Consider the following 15,716-nt stretch of genomic DNA (forward strand, 5'->3'; position numbering starts at 1 on the left):
GGGAAATGCATTTCAAAATAAACTAAATTAATGACAGGATTGTTGACTTTACTTAATAACTCCCTAATTATAACAGGTGACCAATAATTTACCACAGCTAGTGTCAGTTTGGGATATATCATTATTAGTACTTCCCAGTATCACTGCCATCACACACCTGATTTATGACCTACAGTATATGATCTATATGCCAACACTCAATTCACAAAAGTGATGAGTTTCCTGAAAGTAATTTGTTAAACAAACATGAACTTCCCATTAATTAATGCCAATATTTAGATATACAACTTGAGATGATAATAACATGTTAATAATAGTAAAAGCATATAAATGAAATGTGTAGTACTTGTAGGTATATATTACAACAAGACAGGACTCTCTCAAGCAAACATACTGTATAGGACCAAGGAGAAAAGGTTGTCAAGGCAACAGTCAACTTTGATGATTCACTCTCTGGCAGAAGTAGATTGAGGTAGATGACCAAGAATATTATGAAGGACGAGATATTTTCAGATGGCAATTATAAAAATGCTTTGTGTAGCTTAAAGCATGTAACAATATAGCACAAAGATGGCAAGTGGCTGCGTGGGGGCTGATGAGCAGAGCTGATAGTCTCTTCATTACACGTACTGAAAAAGGAAACGTAATTTTACTTTGGATTAATCTGTAAATTTGTTAATTGAATGTTTTGCAAAACAAGGAGTTTGTGTGGTGGTGCTCGCATGTCTCACACCAACTCTTTTGGAAATTTGCTTCAAATACTTTGTGCAGAGTCTCTTGGAAAAACTGAAGGCTAGTGTAGTTCATTATAAAATGAGCTAAATCATGCTTTTCAACTGCATAAGGATTATGTCTATGCAATCACTAGATAACCAGCCTCTGACATCTAAGGCTAATGAATAACTGATATTTTTGCACAAATCAACACAACTGTAAAACGTTTTTTTACAGTTTCAAATAAAGATTCATCTCAAAGTATCTAAGTGTCAAACTGTGCTATACATTATTGTATGTGTTATACATCAATTTGGACATTTGAATTGCACTACAGGTATCTTCCACCTTGCATAACCAAGTTTACAAATTGTTTATCTTCTTAAGAAGCTGCTACCAAAGCAAACAGAATTTTGTAAACATTAAGAACATGAATTTTTATAGAAAACACTGCCTCTTTCCTTTTTTAAATGTGTTTAAGTTTTAAACTATGATATTAACTATAATGCTTGTATGCAGCACAAAACATGTTCATTCAAGTGTAAAAGAAAAACTGGTACAACAACACTGTAAAACACAGCCCCAGATTCAAAGTGAACTTTTGCAAACAAGTTTTTAGAAATGTTGTGAGAGTCACATGGTGTACACATGTAGACATGCCTACTGTATATGTGTGACCATACAGTGAATAATTATGTGCCTATAAGAAGAGCCTTTACTTAACTGGTTCCATTCTTTACCCGTCTGCTCCTACTTTTCTTAGTACCACTATCCACAGTCTCCTCTGTGTATTGTAATTGTGTTTTATCTTGTGTATTCTTTTTATTTATTGTTGTTGTCATTCTATAAAGCACTTTGAGAAGCCACCTTTAAAGGCGCTATATAAAATCAAGTTTATTATTATTATAATGTTTTCTATGGTGCCTTATTGTCTCAATACCTATAGCTGTCATTATGACATGGACTGGGCCTGCAGTAGTTGGTGCTCCTGATTTTTCAACAAACAACATGCAAGAATTTATCAATGGTGGATAAAACTTTGCTCAAAACCATACCTGCTTCAAGCTCCAGTTTTGTGACAGCCATATTGTCATTTCTTTACATATTTGTCTTTTATTGAACATAGCGTTAACGTTGTATGTAGTAGAAGTCGACCTGGATAAGGCACTGTGCTAAACAAATACACAGACCTAATTGTAATTGAAAACGGCTGTGGTTAACATTAATTTGACTTAGATGTTTTTGTGATTGTGTACGATTGGAAATTTTTACCTTCAGCTGTAATGGAGGTTTCAAAGACTGACTGTGGTAATGTATTCTTCAGATCTGAAATCCTCATAACACTGTGTATTTTCAAAATCTCTGGTCTAGAAAAACAAAGCAACATTTAACCTTTCATATATTCTTTTAGTATTACACAACCGAATATTAAATAAAAGACATGAAAAAATACAACTAAAAATTATACCAGTACACAGTAGCACTAATTATGTTTCTTAAAAATAAACATTAATATTTACAGTGTATCCTTTTCTATATTCATATGAAGAGGAAAGGTTTACTACAGAAGTAATAAAATAAATATTCCTAGTGACTTACAGCTTGATTGGTGTTATTACATCTGAAGCAGATCTCAGTGATACATGATAAATAGGGGAGTGATTACTGATCTGGATCTTGCCTCTCCATGGGTAGTAATGACAGGCTGCAAATAGAAACCGAGAGATTAGGAATCCTGGAAACAGTGAAAGATTTTGCTACAAAATAACTGAATAAAAATTACTCTTCATCAAATAAAAAGATATCTTACCTGCTTTGTCTTGACTAGCACTAGAGATGGGAAAAAAGAAAACATTTACAAAATTACTCTTTAGAAAAACAGCATAAAAACGTAATAAACTAAAAGGAGATACAAACTGATTAACTGCTGAAAGCCGAGTTAGTATCATACCTTTTTTCACTGAACACGGAGACTGTGGGCTTAGATTCACCATAAACAAAGCCAACGATGGCAAATGGACACACTTGCCGGGGACACGTAACCGCAACTCCATTCTTTAGTTCATACATGTAATACTGAAAAGGAACCACAAACAGGTCTTACTGTCCAAAGGCAATAGGGACCCAGGTAGTCTTCAATTTTAATTTCTGTTTTCTATGCTTAAACTATGCAGCCTGCAGTTCTTGCACATGCTGTACAGAGGAGGTGTCATTCTGCCAGGAACATAAATCCAGTACATTACAGAACTAACAAAATGACCCTCAAGGAATCATTCCAGGTTTGTTTTGGCAGTGGGAGAGCTGGGTGAAAGCTGGAAGTGGGGCATTGAGTTCAATGCCTCTTTATTTTAAACCCTCCGGTATAAGTCAAAGCACACAATTGCAGGAGCCACAAAACTGAAGTCTATTCAAATTGAAGGTAAAGGTCCAGTATGTGTCACGCAAAATGTGGGGCATATGATCCAGTTTTTAATGATACTTTAACCAGTGCCAGATGTTAGTAAAAATGAAAACTCACCTGAGTACGTTCATAAGCTTGGAAAGAACTTGTTGTTGACGACACGGTCTCAATTAGTTCAGAAACATGACAATCATAACCAGTAGAAGGTTTTGTATACTTCTGGGTATAATTTTCTGTCACTGCTTTTACTCTACCCTGTAAAGATATTCAATCACATCATCTTAATTGCATGTATGTATTTAAAATCTGTGGGTAGATTTCAAACATGCAGCCCAAACTTTTGCATACAACTGTAAGCAAACACCACAACTATAATATACAATATTTAAACCAATAGATCCTGGATGAGTTTAGTTAAGAATGCTAACACCTCTTAACATTTTACAAAATAGCCTTAAGAAAACAAGTAAATTTCATTTTACAAAAACTATTAAAGGCCACATAAGAGAAATGACATTTAGTCTTTGAGAAGCTTTACTTGCCGTAACCATAAACTCTACATTAAACAGTAGCAACATTAACATCAATAATAATCATAAGAAATAGAAGAGAAATGGGTAACGCTTTATTTGAATGTTGGTGCATAGGGGGTTCACAACCCTCTCGACTGCCAGACAAAACTTTATAATACTTTCTATGATGCAATGCTAAAACAAAATGTAATTTGCGCATGTTACTATAAAACATTATATACGTGACTACAACATCTTGTGTAGTAGTTATGAAAGGATTATCAAGGTCATTATGCAGCAGCATTGAAATAAAACATTACCAGTACTGTAAGTTCTCTTACCTTTGTGACTTTGAAAGCCACAATGCAGCCAGATTTCCCATGGTACCACGGACTGAAGTGCAGACAGTCAGAGTACTTAGAGATGTAAACACCTTTAAAAAGAAAGAGACAATTAGTCCAGCAATACCAATTGGGCAGTATAGAAACATAAAGGAATAATAGCTTGGAGGGCATCAGTATACATGAAAGTTCAGAGGTTATCTCTGGATCAGTCAACCAGCTGGAACTGAAGCAATGGTATAGTACTTCTGCTCTGAAGTAAAAAAAAATGCCTATAAAGAATTTACTGTTGTATTCACCCCTGCTTTGTAACTCCTGTTAATCTGTAAACCCTGCACTACAGATCTGTGATTTACTATTTGATCGAAGTCTTGATCTTCACTAATTCTTTCCCTGGAGAAAGTAGACCAGCCCAATATATACACATTTTTCAATAAACGTAATAAATGCTGAGGCAATTTTGGCAAGAAATCAATTGAAAAAAAGAGTATATACTGCAGACCATGGATTTGCACTAAAAAAATAAACTAAAACTTAAAACTGCTGACAATGTATCTTTAGTTACTAACAAATACATGTAAAACAATCACTGTGTTTTGCACAAATTTGTTTTTGTTTTATAAGGTCAATCAAATAGCTCTGAACTAACCGTTATTCTGGCAATAAGAGTTCAGTTGCTTTCCTTGAGTTACTCACATGGCATCAAGATATGTTTGAATATGTCTCGGGTGCATTTTAAAAATATGCCAGTTACATTTCACAAAAAATGAGACGTTTAAAATGCACTAATAAACAACATTCATTAGGAAAAGGATGCATATACATAGGAACACCCTAGATTCTGACAAATAAAGTTCAGAACAAATGGGGTCTTTTGTAGGAACAATGTCACATATTTCCTGTTTGACAGATACAAGGCAGTGCTTTATTTTCACTTTCATTTGTGAAAGCAGATCAGTAATGAAAGCAGTAATGAAAAGAGCAGCTTGGTAAGTTGTTTTAATTCAATTCAAAATATGTTTAACACTCTTAATTGTTAAATATCTGACAGAATAGAAAGGTAGGAGGCAGAAAGTGGGTTAGGTTCATAACTTCTGTAATAAAAAAGATAAATCTACTGTTTTCTCATTGCAATTCCACCATAAAAAGGTTTACCTAGGTGTACTTTACATAATACAGCACAATAGTGTGGTAAACTATAGTGAACTTCATACAACCTCTTGTTTTCAGAATAGTATTCTGAATATTTATTTTGTGAAATAAAGTATTATTCTTGGTTAACAGTAATTGCTAAGATGTTTTCAGTTTCCTTTTGGAAACAGGAAGAAAATTAGGCTTGGCTACAGCACAAATCAAAAACAGGTTTCAGTTTCACTTATAATTATGCAAAGGAAAAAATGTGAAAATAAACAGCATGCATTTGTATTAAGGTATTTTGGACTTCTAATTTAACTTTCACCCACTGTTGCTGTCTATATTTTGGAAACTAGAAAGTGTCAGTACATAGACACGATAGCAAAGTGATAAAGTACATTCTTCACAAAAAGTAGTTAGGCCAGCACCTGAATCAAAATAAGAACTTCAAAGCAACACAGGAATGGAACTTGCATTAAATGGTTGGAGTGCAAAAAGCAGAGAAGCACTGATACAGTAGCTGTGTGTGCATTATGCAGTATGTTTACAAATGTAACAATACTGGGTCTCAACTGCTTTGTAAAGTTACTCAAATTGTTTAAGTTAAGTGAAAAGGGTTTTGGAGACTTATATTTTTCCTGTGAAATATTACATGGTATGATTTTTAAAGCAAGAAGGCAGACATGTCCAGATTGGAACTGTACATGCAGTCAGTCGCCTTTTCTGTTTAAAATATGATTCAAGACATGACAGGCAGATAAATATGACTGGCAGATGTGATGTAAGTGTGATTTGCAAATTCACACTTTTGCATGATCAAGTCAGGCAACGTACAATCAAGATAACAACTCTGACTATAGAGTCATGCTCTGATCTGATCACGATGGCAGATTAATTTTTCTAGATCACAATGCCTGTGGGCCTGTAGGGTGGCATGTCAGTTAGCACTGCTGCCCCAGAGCTCATTCATCCTGCATTCAATTCCACTGCAGAGGCACACTGTGGAGCCTGCAAAGTCTCTCTCTGGGCATGTGAGTTTTCTGCAGGTGATCCAGTTTCCTCCAATAGTCAAAGGCTGTCTAATTGTACCCCACATGCTTCTCAGTGTGTGTGTGAGAGAGGGAAACAGCCCTGCAATGAACTGGAATCCCATCTGAGTATCCCATCTTGTACAAATTGTCTGTTGAGTTAGGCTCCGGCTCACTGTTACCAAGGGGATTGGTAATCTCATTATTTCTTTGCCAGTATTCAGGTAGTAAGGCATTTAAAGGGAAAGCCAGAGAGATCTTTCTGGTTGCAACATTGTTTTTCCTACTCTATATTGACCAGATGGGCACATGTGGACTTTCGATACTATACCGTTTTCTAAATTCCATTCCTTTTGCACATGCTTGCCTGGCTAAGCGGTCCATTGTCTTCAAGTGTACAGATTGTGAATGTCTGCATGTACTACTACTGCAATAACTCCAAACACAAAGGAAACGCACGTGAACAAAATAAAAAGGCAAGCAATAATAAGTTAGGAAATCATACCCTTTGAAGGATCCCCAAGTGTGGAGCATGAACTATGTCCGACTTGTAAACCAGTTTCGGAGAGCAGCTTTGCCTTGAAACATTAAACAAAGATAAAATTGAATGGCACCACAGAATGTTGCACTAACATAACAAAGGAATGAGCCATTGTTGAATTATGCAGTTTACCTCATTCTCATTATCAAACAAGAGAAAACCAAATGACTCTTTCAGCTCTTCATCTTTATATCCCTGTTCCTTCTTTTCTGTCCTGCAGGCATCGTACTGTTAACATGAGTGAGAAAAACATGTCATGTTTGTTAGGTTTGGTAAAACAATATTTGATTTAATTAACCAGATTGGTCAATTGTGAACAAATATATATTTACAATAATAACTTGGAGATCTTCTACATATACAGTTGGGTACTTTGTTTCAAGCATTTTGTACAAGGAAACAATAATTTAAAAATTATAAGTGTATAAAATGATTACCTTCTCCAGAAGGACTTGGTTTTTTATTAGATATGCAGTGCTGTACAGGAAACAGTTTACAGAGTCTGGATACATGTACGAATTCTGCAGTACAGGCAGAATGACTTGTTCAAAGGTACTTGACCCAGGCAGTACGGATTCCAAGAGACCTAGAGAAGAAAAAAGATACCAGTTACTAGAATCTGTCACTGACAATTTGACTTTGTATAAAAAGTTGAATTTTAAACTCAGACTTACAACCAAATGGTGAAATGGACAGTTTTGTTTTGAAACAACAGGCTTTTTTCCCAATTGGGAAATACTTCATTTACTGTAACTAAAACCCTTCAACTTTTAACGTGAACATTTAACATGAAACAGGAACATACTGAAATTGAGGCTTTCTGTTTCCAGTTTTCCATACATTTTCTTCAAGGCAAGACCCTCTTTTTTTATCAAAACTCTCAAGCTTCAAGATTTCAAGCCTTCATGGTAAAGTGGAAAAGCCACTGCCAGCTCTGCTGCTTTCTGCATCACCTAGGGTCCACTTTGAGGGGTACTTCTTTCTCTAACATTTGTGATCCTCTTCACAAGCGCTGCTTCTATCATAGTTGCTATGCTAGTCCAACCTCCTTATGTCTTGAAAATACCCTGCTTCCTAGAGTCACCAAGTACCCTTCCTTCTTCCTCAACCCGTGCTGATGACAACAATTCTCCGCCTCCTTGCCCTCCGTATCCATAATTTCTCCCTTTTGCACATCTACTGTCCCACTAAGAATTAGAAAGATCTTACAGCGCAGCACTCCAAGGCTTTTTCTTCTTCAGGGAGAAGGAATCTTTACACTAAACTCAAGTACTCAAGCACATTTCTGCACCAGCATGGTCACACGTCTCCCAGCAATTGATTTCTATACACTACGCACTACCTACCTATCCAGCCACATCTCCCGGTTTGCAACGCTTCCAGCAGCTGAATCCACCTTCAAGCCTTTGTCCCTTTTTCAAGCGCAACAATAGGTAAAGTCAGCAACGGAAGACCATCCTCGACATGCCTTGAAAACAATTACTCTTGAAAACAAATGCCTTGCTTGCTTTAGTCACTATGCTGTCCTCCATCTGCCTTGGCCCATACCAATGATATTGCCCCTCCTCCACAAGCCTATCCTTCTCTCTCTACCCTCCTGTGCTCCTCACTGAGTTCACTCCACCCTTTGTCTTTTCTTCTGTTTTACTTTTTTCAATCGTCATGTCTATTTCCCATGTGTCTAATGCCCCAGCAATGTCTTCTGTGCTTCAGCTCCTTTCCATCCCCATCCTCTTTCTGCTGTCCCATAGGAACCTTCTCTTCCCTGCTGAAGAGGGTGCTGCATTGGCCACCAAATCTCTTTTCCCTTCCCATGGTCCTTGTCAAGTCCACCCCATTTCTCTTCACTTTCACTTCACTGTCTGTTGTCCTATGGCCTCAGCACTGTCTCCTCTCCTTTACCTATCAGCCTCTTTATCTCAACACGTAGGCCCAGCCTGCTTGACCAATGATGCTCAGCTTGCCCCTGACTGGGCCAAAGTTCAGGTCAATGCTGGTCAGGCAGCTGAGGAAATGGCCCTCCACCCTCTAATCAGCTTCACTCATGGGCTTGGCTCTCTACGTTAGTGTGCCAGACACCTGCCTACGGCAGAAATGGTTTGCAGCCCAATGTGCTTTGCATTTCTAATTTAATGGTTGGTACCAAATGGTTTATAGGCTTTGGGATAACTTCTTGCTTTACAAGCATCATCATCTATTGCCTTTACTTAGGATTTACAGTTGTGAGAAAAAGTTTGTGAACCCTTTGGAATTATCTGGATTTCTGCATGAATGGCTCCTAAAATGTGGTCTGATCTTCATCTAAGTCATAATAATAAATAAAGATGGTCTTATTTAACAAACAACATACACAACATTTTACATTGTCATATCTTTATTGAACAAATGGTTTAAACAATCAAGGTCAATGATGGGAAAAGTATGTGAACCTCTCGGTTAATGACATCTTGAAAAGAGGGTAATTGGAGTCGGGTGTTCCAATCAATTCAGATGTGGGTTTGACCTGCCCTGCCATATAAAAAAAATCACACTATTTTGGTTACCTGCTCTTCACAACAGAATTCTGTTGAAGTGCAATATGGCCCGATCAAAAGAGATTTCAGAGGACCTCGGAAGAAGAGTTGTTAAAGCTCATAAGACTGGAAAGGGTTACAAAAGGATTTCTAAAGACTTGGGCCTCCATCAGTCCACAGTCAGGCAGATACTTTACAAATGGAAGAAATTCAGCACTGTTGCTACTCTCCCTAGGAGTGGGCGTCCTACAAAGATCAGTGCAAGGGCACGCCGTACAATCCTCAAACAGGTGACAAAGAACCCTAGGGTGACAGCTAAGGATCTGCAGGCATCTCTTACACTTGATAATGTCTGTGTTCATGAGTCTACCATAAGAAAAACACTGAACGAGAGTGGTGTTCATGGGAGGTTACCACAGAGGAAACCACTGCTCTCCACAAAGACTTTGCTGCCCATCTCAAGTTTGCTAAAGACCACCTGGATGTTCCACAGCACTACTGGAACAATGTTCTGTGGACAGATGAGACATAAGTTGAACTTTTTGGTAAATGTACACAGCGTTATGTTCGGAGAACAAAACACTTCATACTAACACCAAATCCTCATCCCAGCTGTGAAGCATGGTGGACGAAGTATAATGGTGTGGGGTTGCTTTGCTGCCTCAGGGCCTGGATGGCTTGCAATCATTGAGGGACCAATGAATTCCAAGTTGTATCAGGAAATTCTACAGCAGAATGTCAGGGCGTCTGTCTGTGATCTAAAACTCAAAAGAAGTTGGGTCATGCAACATGACAGTGATCCAAAATACAGGAGTAAATCAACAACAGAGTGGCAAAAAACAGAAGAAATTCCATATCTTAGAATGGCCAAGTCAGAGTCCTGACCTCAATCCTATTGAAATGCTGTGGCGTGATCTGAAGCAGGCCATTCAACCAAGACATCCCAAAAACATACATGAACAGAAACAGTTTTGTATAGAGTAATGGGCCAAAATACCTCCTGTCCGCTGTGCAGGTCTGATCAGCAGCTACAGAAAGCGTTTGGTTGAGGTTATTGCCAATAAAGGGGGCTCCACTAATTATTAAATATAAGGCATCACATACTTTTTCCCCATCAATCACCTTGATTGTTTAAACCATTTGTTCAATAAAGATATGGCAATGTAAAATGTTGTGTGTGTTGTTTGGTAAATAAGACTGTCTTTATTACTATGACTTAGATCAGGGGTGGGGAACCTTTTTTCTGCCATGGGCCATTTGGATATTTATAACATCATTTGCGGTCCATACAATATTATCAATTTAAAATTAGCCTGCTATATTTGGTCAAACATTTAATTAACTCACCCCTAATGTGATGGCTAGAACTGCTTCTCTTTGGTGAGGCGTGTGATGTTAGCTGGTATTGATGATGTTGCTACTTGCAACTGCTTTTCCAGGTTTGCGTCGGTCAGTCTGGAGCACAGTCGATCAAACAGCCAGTTGCTATCATTGAGCTCCCTGACAGGTTTTCCCTTCACCTCCATGAACTGCTTGACTTCATCCCGCAGTTCGTAAAACACAGTGTGTTAACACTTTCGCAACGTGTACACTCCCAGCCTGCCTGGCACTGACTGTCCTCTGAGTCACCGCAATACAGCCAGATGGGCCGCGGGCAGCTGACGAGAAGCATGCGTGTCTGTCCCGTCATGTTATCACGATATCACGATAAAAATTTTCATATTAGTCAATATCGATAATTATCACGATAAATGTCAAATCATTATTTCTTTCAAGTTTAAAGGCAGATTTTTTCTCCTGAGTGAAAGTTGAAGAAACCAGACAGTTAACTGGTAAATTAAACAACTCTTTATTTTAAGAACACAACACTTGCCAAACAGCAGAAACATTAAACAAATCTGTTAGCTGCCCGGTCTGCAACACGCACTCACGCAGTATTTAGTGCGCATGCGCAAACATGCAAACAGAAACATATATATCTAACTTTTTTTAAAATTATATCGAGGAAAATTATATCGCGATAATTATCGTTATCGAATTATCGCCCATCTCCACGCCTGCGGTTGCCTTGGCAGGGCCAGAACAAATGATTCCAGACGTTCCCCACCCCTGACTTAGATGAAGATCAGATCACATTTTAGGAGCCATTCATGCAGAAATCCATATACTTCCTAAGGGTTCACAAACATTTGCTAACAATTGTACTAACAAACATAGGCTGAGGACCCTGTTCCTGCAGCAAGGCAACAGCATCATTTTGCTATAATGCCTTCTGTCTCTCAGGACTTTTTCACAGGTGCCACATTACCCACAGGCTACTGGTCTCGTGCATCTTCTCCGATTCCTGGTTTTACAACCTATATCTTATCATCATCCCCTCCCATCTTAGGTTTCCCAAAAAGAGCCAAAATCCATCCTCATTCACTCACTCGTATACCCGTAAAACACATTTTAATAAGGGGACTTTAATTCTTTGCACATCACAAACCTTCTCTAACATTTCAACTGATTTTCGATCTGTAACTAATTCTCAATACACGCTGTTCATATTCCCAATTAATCAAAACAGTTTTGCAAACGCACCCTCCGAGAAAACGTCTAGTATCTCCCCCGCTGCATACTGCGTCACTTTCTTGGATCAATATTCTCCAGAGCTCCACACCTGAAATGTACGCTCACTTTTCTTCAATTCAATCCTTGCATTTAGTTTTCTCAAACCTCACTTTTACTACCACCTATTACCCTTATCTCGTCTGACCTACTACTTATCAACAAAACTGGCAGTTAGCGACTTATCACCATTTTCACGAACCAGAGATTAAACCAACTTCAATGCTGGGTGCATCTGGCCACTGCTCCCAACTGGCACATCGTCCTTCACTGCTCATGTTGCCGTCAATAAATCCTGGTGTCTTGACATTTACTGAGCTTACATCCAACCCAATGCACTGTAAGCAAGTTCACAGTTTTCTGCACTAGTGTTATGGGATTCTCATTTGTTCCCCTTCTCATCCATGATCAAAACTACTCAATAGAGCAACATGTCCAGATCTTCTTACTCTCTTTGATTACATTGGAAATGTTAATTAACGTTAATAATTCTGACGACCTTTCAGTCTCTCTTATACTTTCAATCTGCTAACTATATCTCCGTTTATATAATACCTTTAGATGTAAAAACTTTAAAATTCTGGATCACCATTATGGGGTGTCTATTGGTTCCTGCGGGGTTCCAACCACCTCAACCTTGAACACGATTAGTCGTTTTCATCAGGCAAAATAAAGGAAATTCTCTATGAGCTACCGACTTTTTCAAGTAGTGACTCAAGAGCTGCTGGCCCCTTGACTCACCAACCTTTTTAAACAACCTTTTTTTTAAAACAGTACCAGTCTATATAGCAAATGCTTGTCAGAAAATTGATGAGGTAGCAGCGCTGAGATTTTATTTTTAATCTTTTTGGCTTTGTCAAATCATGATGCTCACCATCTTTCACCGAGAAGTTAGTATAGTCATATTAGGAGTGAGAGTAATACGTTGAACTTCTTTTAATAAATAAACCATTTTGTGCTGTATCTATACGTCTTCTAAGATGGAGAGTCGGGCATTTTTATATTTCTGACATCTGACAGATTCTCTCAAAGGCATCAACCAAGTCTACCCAACCCAAGTCAAATGGTCATCTTCAGAGATGACGTAACAGGGAAATATAAGTCAACATACAGTTGCATACCTTTCCTAACAGTTGCCATTATACTATTAGCCTTAAATTTCTAAATACACACAACAAAAAGCAATGGATTGAGATTTTTGTGGATTCTTTAATAACCAACCTCAATTTGTGTTCGATGACCATTTGAGATCAATTACACACCCAAAATCTAATGAGCTAGATAGATCAAATGGCCTTCCCTTGTTTGTAATGTTTTTAACTTAATCACTTAACTTCATCGTAATTCTACAGTCTATTCTGACTAATTTATGTGGAAGCTTAGCCTACTGGAAACAAATTATAGCAATTATTGACAATGATAATAAACTCTTTAAAACAAAATAACACTCTTATTTTGTAATTTTGGATGGAGATAATAAAGATTTTGACACTGACAACTTTTTAAAGTGTGTTTTAGCAGTTCCGCTATTACGTAGTTCATCGTTTATTTACAGAAATAAGATTTATAGCAGCTTGAACACTTAAAATTTACACTAACACATGGAATATGGAGAAATACACAACTGCAGTGCTTTACAATACACACATAAAGCACATAAAACAAAATTATTTCAGATTTATAAAAGAGCAGACGAACTACACAGCTATTACACAACAAATCAGGTGGAGAAATGAAAAAATATTTCCCTCAACTGAATTGAGAGGACATAGTAAACATAGGTAAACCAGGTTAAGAAAGTCCAAGAAGCTAGCACATTTTACAGTACAGTGTCCATAATGAGGCACTGGGATGAAATATTAGGCCCAGGGGTGAGAGAAATTGCACCCCCTACTGGTCCACAAGCACCACTTACAACACCAATATGGTTTTACTTAAATTTCCCATACATGTACCAACCAAGTTGAGTCTGGTCTTTGGTCAGACCTCACTCTTAGCTACAGGTTTTTGAATATTGAGCTGTCTTCATAAATGAAATGAGTGTTGAGGCATCGTCCTAACAGCCATATACAGTCATAACCACTCACGCAATACTGTAAACACACATAGAGCTCTTTAACCTTTAAACACACTCTTTAACCACATTAGTCACCAGATTCTTAATTTCCTACTTCATACCGAACCACGTAAAACACACTGATTATCTGAATATGGTCAATGTTTGCAAAGCATTATTGTATTTTATTAGCTGGGCTTCCGATGCTCTATATTCAATACTGAACAGGGGAAGGACGGCACAATACACGTGCTCTCTCATGTAACGCAGTCCTAAACCTTTTCAAAATCTTAACGACGCCACGAAGAAGAAAAAAACTAGAAAAAACGGGACACTCTTTGTTTTTGGATGCAAGTTAAGACAGCAACATATCTGGTAAAAATTAGTTCCATTTGAAACGCCACCTCGTTACTGCATTCAGCCTTTTCTTTATAATACCACAATTAAATCTCAATAACTGTTAAGACAAACGCTATAAGTACGTCAACAGTAATAATAGCAATACTGATGGTTTAGGCCAGATTCTCACCTGCTTCACACGTTGCTGTGTCGTTTTTCTCATTTTCCATGGTACAGAACTTTAGTCTTTTTACTCAACCAGCGAGTCGTTTCCCTTTTCCCCCCTTGAAAAACGACATCGGTCAGTTCGTATGTCTTTTGTGTCAAACAGCATTCCGGAGCTTTCTGAAAACATCACAGAACTCCCGAAGTCGAAAAGTTATTATCTCACTGTAGGCCTGTATTCCTTGTGCAATATAACCACATTTGATCGCTTCATCCCAAAGGACTGTCAGTCTAGCTTTCTGTCGAAAAGTATGCAGTAACCAGGAAGAGGTGTAAAGAACGTCCTAAAACCTCCGAGACATTAGCAAGCGATTTCAGGTTTTTGGTTTTGTTTCGTTTTTTCAGTCTTTAACCGCAACAGTCAAACAAATCACCGTGCGCGACTATTCCGCAATAAGATCGTTTCCTCTGGCTCCAGGAGATGAAGTTATGAATGCCGCAAAACGAAAAAGAAACAGAAACTTCGTTTTTCACTACGCGTACCCATTTTGTAAGCATACGACAGAGAAGCCTTCCTGCGCAAACTGAGCACGTAGTTAAAAAAGGGGTTGTGTTTCCTGGCAGCACAGGATGTAGTTTAAAACAGGGAAGCAGTCACGGTACTGAATAGAAAAGAAATAGCACTGTAAAACGGCGGCGACTGATTAAAAAAAAACACGTATATTGTAATATAATCAGGATGATTCTGCGAAAACGGACGTTTTTGTGAGTTTATACAACGTCTCTTAACATTTATTTCTAATGCGTGCTAAATAAAGCGCAATATTTAACACGTAGCACAAACCAGGACTAAAATTATCGCAAACTTAATAGAACACCGTATGGCTTTCAATTTCTGAATACGTCGTGAAATTTTAAATAAAATCAGATGTTTTTTTGTTGTTTTTGTTGCTTTTCAAAAACGTTACAGTGTCGGCCACGTGGCGCGGTTAGGACCTATCGCTTAATTTGCACAACTATAAACCCCAACCTAGCGTCTCGCAACATAAACGTTGCTGGGGTACAGTTAAGGCATTGTGTAAACCAGTTTGGAAAGGTTAAAATGACTTACAACCGAACTGGGTTTTTAGATAACCCTCATGTAAAGCAAAACAATTTTGCAAACCATTAGGTGAGAATCAGTCCAGATTTCTTATACTTGGTGTTAGGAAAAGCTACTTTTGTCAATAAATGTAGTACGTGACAGTTACAAGTTGTTTGTGTACGAGATTTACTTTTTAGAATTCACAAGCTTAGGACAAATAATTTTCCATAAAAATCCGATATAGAAAACTGAGTAGTTACTTGTAAAGAAATAAATGA

At 37.8% G+C, this 15,716-nt stretch overlaps 1 protein-coding gene across 2 annotated transcripts in view; it reads right to left on the bottom strand.

The window, feature by feature from the left end:
• The window catches only part of tasor2 (transcription activation suppressor family member 2), a 35,397-nt gene extending 20,497 nt beyond the window's left edge, over positions 1-14,900 (bottom strand). For both annotated transcript variants that reach the window (XM_088923034.1, XM_088923033.1), the window contains exons 1-10: positions 14,380-14,900; positions 7,109-7,257; positions 6,804-6,899; positions 6,636-6,708; positions 3,969-4,060; positions 3,233-3,370; positions 2,666-2,790; positions 2,525-2,544; positions 2,314-2,419; positions 1,987-2,081 (exon numbers count right to left, since the gene is read on the bottom strand). In XM_088923034.1, the coding sequence (XP_088779160.1) occupies positions 1,987-2,081; positions 2,314-2,419; positions 2,525-2,544; positions 2,666-2,790; positions 3,233-3,370; positions 3,969-4,060; positions 6,636-6,708; positions 6,804-6,899; positions 7,109-7,257; positions 14,380-14,419 (934 nt within the window). In that variant the 5' untranslated portion in view covers positions 14,420-14,900. The remainder of the gene's footprint in view (positions 1-1,986; positions 2,082-2,313; positions 2,420-2,524; positions 2,545-2,665; positions 2,791-3,232; positions 3,371-3,968; positions 4,061-6,635; positions 6,709-6,803; positions 6,900-7,108; positions 7,258-14,379) is intronic.
• Between the last annotated feature and the right edge of the window lie 816 nt (positions 14,901-15,716).

Source organism: Atractosteus spatula, chromosome 8 (genome assembly GCF_055471065.1).
Source record: "Atractosteus spatula isolate fAtrSpa1 chromosome 8, fAtrSpa1.hap1, whole genome shotgun sequence".
NCBI lineage: Eukaryota > Metazoa > Chordata > Actinopteri > Semionotiformes > Lepisosteidae > Atractosteus > Atractosteus spatula.